This window comes from Candoia aspera, chromosome 1 (genome assembly GCF_035149785.1).
Source record: "Candoia aspera isolate rCanAsp1 chromosome 1, rCanAsp1.hap2, whole genome shotgun sequence".
In the NCBI taxonomy this organism is placed as follows: domain Eukaryota; kingdom Metazoa; phylum Chordata; class Lepidosauria; order Squamata; family Boidae; genus Candoia; species Candoia aspera.
In genome coordinates, this window is record NC_086153.1 from 68,598,436 (window position 1) to 68,608,087 (window position 9,652).

Genomic DNA, 9,652 nt, shown 5'->3' on the forward strand with positions numbered 1-9,652 from the left:
GATATAGAATCTCTACCAGAGGGGTGGAAATGGATCCCGCTAAGATCCAGGACCTTGTAGCATGGGATCTGCCACAGACAAGAAGGCAACTCCAAAACTTCCTGGGGTTTGCCAACTTCTGTCGCCAGTTCATCCCCAATTTTGCCCAAATTTCTCTCCCATTCACCGACCTATTAAAAACAAATGGCAAAGGTGAGATGCACAAGGTTTCAGTCCCTAGTGTGCAGTTACATTGGATTCCTGAGTGCCAGTGCACCTTTGAGAATTTGAAAGCTCTTTTCACTGCAGAACCAATTCTAAAGCATCCCAATCACCCACTTTACAATTCAAAAAGACGCTTCTGACCAAGCCATAGGAAATATACTGTTGCAAAAAGACAGCCAAGGGGCACTCCATCCCTGCGCTTATTTGTCCCGTAAATTTTCTGACACAGAATGCAGGTGGCACGTGTGGGAAAAGGAGGCTTTTGCTGTGCGGACTGCCCTTCTGACTTGGTGGTATTTGTTAGAAGGAGCCCTACATCCTTTTGAAGTGCGGACTGATCATAAAAACTTGCAGGCCCACTGAGTGCCCCGCAGACTAAATGCCAAGCAAGCGCATTGGGCTCAGTTCTTCAGCCATTTTAACTTCACCTTACATTACTTCCCTGGGAAAAAGAACTTTTTAGCTGATGCCTTGTCACATCTTCCCTAGCACAATAGCCAAAGAAAGGAGGTGGTTGATACTGTTTTTTCCTCCAAGCAGCTAGGAATGGCAGTTGTGACACGTAAACAAGTGGCAGCCAAGAAAGTGAAAGTACAAACTGATTTGCAACAAGAGTTGCTGCAGGCCCTAAGCGCTGATCCTTGGTTACAAAGTAAAGACAATTTAATGGAATGTAAGGGATTTTGGTATTGCAATGACAAACTATATGTTCCTGAGAGTGTACGTGGAAAATCTTGCAACGGTCTCATGATGATAAATTGGCTGGCCATTTCTGTTTTGTAAAAACCCTGCATTTAGTCAGGTGCCAATTTTGGTGGCCAACCTTGCACTCCAATGTCAAGGAATATGTTACCACTTGTCCCAATTGTGCACAAGCTAAACGCAAGGGAGGAAAATCACAGGGTCTCCTTCAACAGGTGGCCGAGCTTTCCCAGCCATGGAAGGAAATTGCCATGGATTTCATCATGGACTTACCCAAAAGTAAAAATAAAACTGTAAATCTGAACTGTAATTGACTTATTCTCTAAACAAGCTCATTTTGTGCCTTGCTCCAAAATACCCACAGCATCCCAATTATCTAAGTTGTTTTTGCAACATGTCTACCACCTACACGGATGTCCTGAATGTGTAATTTCAGATTGCGGCATTCAATTCACTTCAAAATTTTGGCGTTCCTTCCTAAAACTTATTGGTACCACAAGCTTGGCGAATCATCCTCAAATGGAAGGAGCTACTGAACAGGTCCAGCTACTCTAGAGCAATTCTTACATTGCTACATTAATTTCCAGCAAGACGATTGGGTAGACCTCCTTCCTTTCGCTGAAGTTGCTTACAATAATGCTGTCCATCAGAGCACAGGTCTTAGCCCCTTCCAAGTGGTAGTGGGTCAAGATTTTGTCCCTGTTTCTGAATTGCCTCTCAATCCACCCAAACCCTGTTCTGCAGCAGATTGGTGTAAAAAAGTTGCCTCAGCCTGGCCGGTTATAAAGTAAGCTTTAAGCAATGCCCAACACACCTATAAAAAATTCGCTGATCACAAGAGGCAACCTGAGTGGTCTATGAATGTTGGAGACATGGTTTATCTACTAAATTCCTTCATTCACATCAACCTTCCAAGAAACTCGCACCTAAATTTATAGGACCTTTCTCTATTGTCAAGCTTATCAACTCAACTTCCACACAATTTAAAAAGGATTCACCCTGTCTTCCATTATAGCTTGCTGAAATTGGCTCGTGAATCACCTCACTGGCACCCCCTTTCACTTCCTCCACCTCCTATTATGGTCGATGGTGAACAGCACTTCAAAGTTCAAGAAATCCTTGATTCCTGAAGACACCATGGATCCCTGCAGTACTTAATCCACTGGAAGCATTTCCCTGACCATGAACAGGTTTACAGCCATCATGTTAATGCTCCTATACTAATCCGCAGATTTCATGCTAAGTCTAACAAACCTGCTCCTTCATCTGCTCCTTGAATTTTCTTACTCTTTCTACTCCCTCCTTTCTGATTTTATGTTTATAGTCATTGTTTATTAATCTTTTGTAGTTCTCAATTTTTTTCAGGTGGGCAGTATGTCATGCTCCCAAGTCCAACGTTCTCAGAACATCTGAATTGCCTTGCATGCATGTTCCAGCATACACGTGTAATCCTTGCGAGCGGAACATGAGGGTGGGGGCACAAGGCTGGAGTGAGAAATCATCTTGTTTGGGTTATCTATGCCTCCCGACTCCCAAGGTCGTTTGGTGAAGAGCCACTGAAGACAGCTGTGGAAACCTACTGTAACTGGCACAAGAGGGAGGGTGCATACCTAAGAGGGGGAGTGTGGGGGAATCTGAAATCACTGAAGATGTTTAATGGGAAAAGCGTGGGCTTTTTCACTCGCAACTTTTTCTCTGTACTGAATGCTTCACATCATTAAAAGACTTTGAAGTAATCACTTCTGAGTCATGATTAATGAGAGTTTGAGTATTGCAGTCATCACACCCCTGGAATTCACTCATTTGCCAGGAGATATGAGACTAAAAACAGTGGCCCCAGTACATGATAAGTCACAAATAAAAGAAGAATATATATTTATTTAAAATACAAAAGAAAAAAAATGTACAGCACAACAATTGGCTGTCAAAAATACAAACAGTCCAGCATTAAAACAGTTAACTCATTTCCCTAATAAACCCCAGCAAAGCCTCCAGCTGAGCAATAAGCTATGCCACAATGAATAGTGGGTAAGAAAGAAGAAGGTTGCAGCAATAAAACAAAACAAGAAAAGGCAAGGGAGTTATAACAAACCAACTGAAGGAAGAAAAACTCAACAGAAATCTGGTAACTATAGTAACTAAGCCAAGCTAGAACTTACTTACACTCTGTCAAACTTTGTCAAACCCAAATTTTCACACTCAAGGCGTTTCCCCCATAACAAAGAAAATAGAAGAATTTCCCTTCCTTCTCCATTTGCCTTTTATATGGTAAACACAGATTTTCCCAATCTCTGATTTGTGAACATTAAAATCTTCCCCTATCCATTCAGCCAAACCAGCCCTGATCTCAGTTTCCTGATTTCTGGGAAGTCTCCAACCCACAACATAGGCAACCAACCACACTGGGGCTAATCTAGCTAATCTAAATCCAATCTAAGTGTTATACATTTCTCTTTAAAAGAATTGTATTTCTTAACCCACACTGCTTTATCACTAGAACTATTAGAATTAACAGTTGAAAAAAGATTTTCCAAACCTGACATCCACAGTTTTATTACACTCATGGTCAAACACCTCAAAGGCTTCTGTAATCTTCTTTTGGATTTCTACTACTGCAGATTCTACAAAGCAAAGAATTAAAAATCAATCATAGTATAACTTTTCTTTTTGTCAAAATTAGCAGTAAAGTGTTTGTGGAGTCCTTGGTGCTCTCTGAGCCTTGTTGTTTTCTTGCAGACGTTTCATTGCCAGACTAGGCAACATCTTCAGTGCAAAGAGGGAATGGGCCTTGCTCTCAGTTTATATACCGTGGCTTGCCCTGCTTGTGCTGGTAGGGGTGTTGTTCTCTCCTTGGGAGTTCTTTGATTGGGCTGTTGTTCGCTGCTTGGTTGATTGTCTGAGTTAATAGTTCCTTGATTAGGGTGTATTGTGCTTTACATACCATTCAAAAGAGACAATAAAAAAGCCAAAAGACCAGTACATTCCCTTGCTGGCAATCAACACCCAGATATGCAAAAATCAACACTAGGATTAACACCAGATAAACCATCAAACAGCACAATACACCCTAATCAAGGAGCTATTAACTCAGGCAATCAACCAAGCAGCGAACAACAGCCCAATCAAAGAACTCCCAAGGAGAGAACAACACCCCTACCAACACAAGCAGGGCAAGCCACAGTATATAAACTGAGAGCAAGGCCCACTCCCTCTTTGCACTGAAGATGTTGCCTAGTCTGGCAATGAAACATCTGCAAGAAAACAACAAGGCTCAGAGAGCACCAAGGACTCCACAGTTCAACCCTGAGCTACAAATATTTGCTTCGATTAGTAAAGTATTTATTAGAAGCAGCATAGGAAACATTTTGAGCTTTCCAGAATTAACTTGGTTGTTAGGCATAATGTAGGTAGGTAAGTGGGATTTAACTGATAGTCTTCATTCTGTTTTCAGTCAGTCTAATCTCAATTTTCTCTTTTTAATTCTTCTGGATGTGAATGTCCTCCCTCAGTCTAGGTAGGTTAGGATCAAATTTGACATTGCATTAATCATATGAATACAATAAAAATATATGATGGAAGTAGAGGATGCACGAGAATAAATTGAATGCTCTAAGAATAGTTCAGCATTTGAGCAGGGAGTAAGACAGAGATGTGTGATGTCTCCTTGCCTGTTTATGATGTTTATGGATAAATGTATAAGGAACAGTTGTGGTGATGTTAGAGATGTGTTGATTGTGAATATAAGTAAGTATACAAGTACTCTTGAAGGCTGACAATCACTATTGCTGGCTAAGTACCTAAATAGAAGAGAATATACGTAGCTCAGGGTTGAATTGTGGAATCCTGGTGCTCCCTGAGCTTCGTTGTTTTCTTGCAGATGTTTCATTGCCAGACTAGGTAGCATCATCAGTCCTAGTAAGTGTGGGGTTTGCTCCCTGTTTATATACAGTAGCTTGCCCTGCCAGTGTTGGTGGGGGTGTGGTTTTCCCCTTGGTAGTTCCTTGATTAGGGTATTCTTTTCTGCTTGTTTGTCTGGTGTTGATCCCTGTTTATCTGGGTGTTGGCTGCTGGAGAGGATGTGTTCTGGTCTTTTTGCTTCCTTCATAGCTTTTGTCTTGTCTCTTTTTTGCTATATTATTTTTTATTGTCTTTTTTGCCAAACTATTTCTTATTTGCTATGCTCTGTAAAAAGTCGCTTACCCCAAAAAGGAAAAACATGATGGGTATGTACATATGTATATTTTTAATCCTGCATACACGGGGTTTTAAATTAAACTGCTGGCATGGAGGTCTCTAAGATATGTTCACAATTGTGGGCCCACCATGACTATCTTCCATATTGTGTATTTCGAGGTGGGAGTGGGAAATCTGTCTATTTACAATACACTGGATGGATAGAATTTTGATCCACATTTAGGCTAGACCCATGTAAATCAGTGGGACAAGTAAACTGTGACCAAATGTAATCTATTTTTTTTTCAGTGAGACTATTTTAAGCCTGGAACCAATGTAGAAGATTTTTTTCTCAATAAAATTTACTGTGGGATCACAACAAATAAATAAAATTTCTAGATATAATCCACTATATCCTAAAGCAGTTTATCAAGGAACTTTCTAGAGCAGAAATTATTCTAGTCTTAATCCTAGATGGTACTTTTTTTTTAATCTGTTCAATCGTGTCCGATTCTCAGAGACTCCCTGGACAAGTCCCTGAAGTTTTCTTGGCAAGGTTTTTCAGAAGTGGTTTGCCTCCTTTCTGTGGCTGAGAGAAAGTGACTGGCCCAAGGTCACCCAGCTGGCTTTGTGCTTAAGGCAGGACTAGAATTCACGTCTCCCAGTTTCTAGCCTGATGCCTTAACCACTACACCATACTGGCTCTCTAAAAGGTACTTCTTGTCTACTGCTTAATTTATGGAACCAATTGGAAACAGTGACCATAATATTACTAAAGGAAAGTTATATTACAGATGACAATTGCCAAGGAAATCCAATTAAGTTATATTTGCTATAATTAGTGGATACCCTAGAAAATAGAATATCTATCTATCTCTATCTAATATCTGGAGATATCTGGGGTTGATTCAAAACCACAGTAGAAATTCAGGCGTAGCATTGATCAGGAAAGGCCCAAGTTTACACTTGCATTGGTAAGATTTCCTATACAACAGTAAGCTATTCTACAACATTTTTGTTCCCCAATTCTTTACAAACAAGTAGAAGCTGACTTGTCTTTATTTTTCTGCTGACTTTGAAATGCTCAGAACACTATCAGCCAATTAGTGATCCTACTAGCAGACCAACAAGAGAATGCAAGGAACCTCATTCAATCACTTCTGTACTGCTGATTCTGGAGTAACAAAAACCCTCTTATCGATACCAAAAGGTATACAATAAACAGTAGTTTATTTCAATGTATATTATACAATTTCATCACTCATTAAAAAAAATTGAGCAGTTGCTATGAGGGGAGATTTCCCAATTGCAAAACTCCCATTCCTCTTACATTTAAAAACCTCTTGAAAGCTATGAATGTGAAATTATAGCATGCTGCTAATTTTACAACCAGACACTTCCCAATAGCTTCAGCTGGAATTGTATGCTGCTGGTGGTAGCTGTACTGAAGAGAGGGGAAGATACACATTAGTGTCTGTAGGCAAGCACTTTTGTTGTTGTTTATTCATTCAGTCGCTTCCGACTCTTCGTGACTTCATGGACCAGCCCACGCCAGAGCTTCCTGTCGGTCGTCAACACCCCCAGCTCCCCCAGGGACGAGTCCGTCACCTCTAGAATATCATCCATCCACCTTGCCCTTGGTCGGCCCCTCTTCCTTTTGCCCTCCACTCTTCCTAGCATCAGCATCTTCTCCAGGGTGTCCTGTCTTCTCATTGTGTAGCCAAAGTATTTCAGTTTTGCCTTGAATATCATTCCCTCAAGTGAGCAGTCTGGCTTTATTTCCTGGAGGATGGACTGGTTTGATCTTCTGGCAGTCCAAGGCACAAACAAGCACTAGGAACAGTATAATTAAGTTTTAATTGTGGGGAAGAATAATAGCTGCCCAAGTCTAGAAGAGCAGGAGAGGCAAGAGTTCCTGGCAATGGGAAAATAGATAGGTCTAAATATTTGCAAAACCACAGTGATTCAAAGAGAAAAACCAGCTTTGTTCCAGTTTCAAACAGAAAAGCACAGAGCAAAAATGATTAGACTTAGCTCCCCAAATCAGCTGACATTGTGAGATCAGACTATTTAGAGCTGATTTTGAACTGGTACAAAATCCTTGGGTAGAAATATCCAGATTAAAGGATACTATTATTAAAAAGAAGGCTTTTTAGCCTTCTAAGACTTACTAAAAAAATCTGAAGAAAATGTGATGCAAAAAGAGATTTTTGAGTAACATAACACAAACAAAATCAAAGTTGACAATAAAACCATAAGCAGGAAATCTGCTAGGGAGGTAATCGAATGATAAAGGAATTAAAGAAGTAATGAAGAGGATAAGGAAGCTGCAGGGCAGCTGAATAAGTTCTTTACTATTTTTTTTCTTTCATTACAAAATATTATGACAGATTTAGTTGAATATAAAGTGTCATTTTAGATAACATTTGAAGATCTGAGGCAAAATGTAGTGAGAAGAGAGGTGTGTGTGTGTCTTCATATACCTGCACAGAGGTGCATACAAAAGAAAATAAATACATGATAATAGGTCCCAAGGGACTCTTTAACTTGGATACATAAGAATTCCCTAAAGAGTAATCATTAGTCAATATGTTGACTGTTATTGTGCAAAGCATTAAGTCGTTGAGTTCAACACCTCAAGAAAAAAGCACATTATTATTAGACTAGTTTGGGTTTATCTAGATTAAGATATGCAAGGGCATCATTATTTTTTTCTTTTTTGGACAGGGATACTAGTTTATAGATTATAGGATTATTATAAACATATTTTGATTTTAGCAAATAATGTGATACAGTGTCCTATTAAATTTTAGTTGACAAGATGTATAATGTTCCCTGGATGATAATGCTATTAAAAACAGCTCTAAAATAGTACAGCATTCTGTCCAATTATCCTGAATCAGCAGTGTGATGTGGCTGCTTAAAAAGATACAATATTAGAATGTAGTAACAGGACCATAGTATCCAGGACATAAATAACACTACTCTAGTCTATGCTGTTCAACGTGCCTCTGAAGAATTATATCTTGTTTATACTTCATTTTAGTAAGGACACTGTTAAACTGGGGGTAATCCACAAGAAAATGACAATGGTGGTAAAGAAGTTAGATACTGTTTTATGAGGAATAGTTGAAAGAGCTATAATTGCAATTTTAAATATTTGAATGACTGTCAACATTGCTTTTATTATCGTTTATCTATATTAGTAGTGTTCAGTAAGAAAACAGGATATCCCTTGTATGTATCAATGGGTTGTATAAGTTCTCTGCACATTCCAGTACTATCAGGATATTTCCGTATCAACATGATTTTCCTTTCTTCCTGATACATCCTGAAGTATACAGATACAGAGTTATCCTGTTCATTGAAACAAATGACTTGTCTTTTATCTATTGCTGCTCTTTATAATGAATATTCTGTGTGGATATGAAGTCACTGGCCAGTGGCAAACATTTAAAAAGATCTTTAAGATCTACAAGTTTTCTAAAAATTTCAACAAAAGCTATATATTGTAAACACATTAACAGCTACTGTGGTCAATATTTTTAAAGACATGCTGGCTTTGTACACTTAAATGTAATACTGTGTTGTGCACAAGATACTCATTTTCAATCGGAAATTGACCTTTCAAATTGCTAATTTTCAATTGTAGGGTATTCAGTGCTTACATAAAGTCAGTTTGTTGTAGTAGTTAAGACACCAGGCTAGGAAACAGGAGACTGTGAGTTCTAGTCCTGCCTTAGGTACAAAGCCAGTTGGGTGACCTTGGGCCAGTCACTTTTTCTCAGCCTTAGGAACGAGGCAATAGCAAACCACTTCTTAAAATCTTGCCAAGAGAACTGCAGGGGCTAGTCCAGGCAGTTGCCAGGAATCAACACTGACTTGAAGACAGACACACATTTTTTTAAAGTACATTAATATCTAGCCGCATATTTGGGCTTATTTGTTTTTGCGCTTTTGAAAAACTAAGCATTACATCAAATTCCTGAGAGACTCATATATCTTGCACTTCGAAATTCATTTATAACAGGTATAGATTACATCTGTGTTCTTACTTAAACAAAGTAAATGATTCTTGTACCAAGAATTTCATATACTAGAGCAGGAAGAGATTTGAAATGGATAGACTGCACTACCCTACTACTATAACAACTTGTTCATTCAAAATCCATATGACATAAGGATGCATTCCTATAGCTTCTGCCCTTACATTTTTTCCCCTGATTTTAGCCTTTTTGACTATCAGTCATGTTTGCAGTGAGAATAGGAATACTTAATATGAGAGTTTTAATCCGCAAAACACAAACTTAAAAGGTTTTGTAACCTTTTTGTCCTAACTTTTTAAAGAACCTATTTCATGAAAGGAATACAAGCCAAATATAAAGTATGAAATTGATTATTTCCAAAGCTTTTAGCCATGTTCAAAATTAACATCAACTCTTTCATACCTACCATGTCTTTCAGATCTTTATTTAACATATATTAAAAACCGTAAGTATGTTCAAGAACAATATATATGCCCTAAAAATTACTCACATCTCATTGATTACAAATGCTTTGGAAGTAGGAATGA

General features: G+C 38.7%; 1 protein-coding gene across 1 annotated transcript in view; it reads right to left on the reverse strand.

The window, feature by feature from the left end:
• The window catches only part of EFCAB2 (EF-hand calcium binding domain 2), a 29,179-nt gene extending 20,770 nt beyond the window's left edge, over positions 1 to 8,409 (reverse strand). Inside the window, exons 1-2 of the mRNA XM_063291438.1 lie at positions 8,361 to 8,409; positions 3,443 to 3,527 (exon numbers count right to left, since the gene is read on the reverse strand). Of these exons, the coding sequence (XP_063147508.1) occupies positions 3,443 to 3,527; positions 8,361 to 8,409 (134 nt within the window). The remainder of the gene's footprint in view (positions 1 to 3,442; positions 3,528 to 8,360) is intronic.
• Positions 8,410 to 9,652: the final 1,243 nt, after the last annotated feature.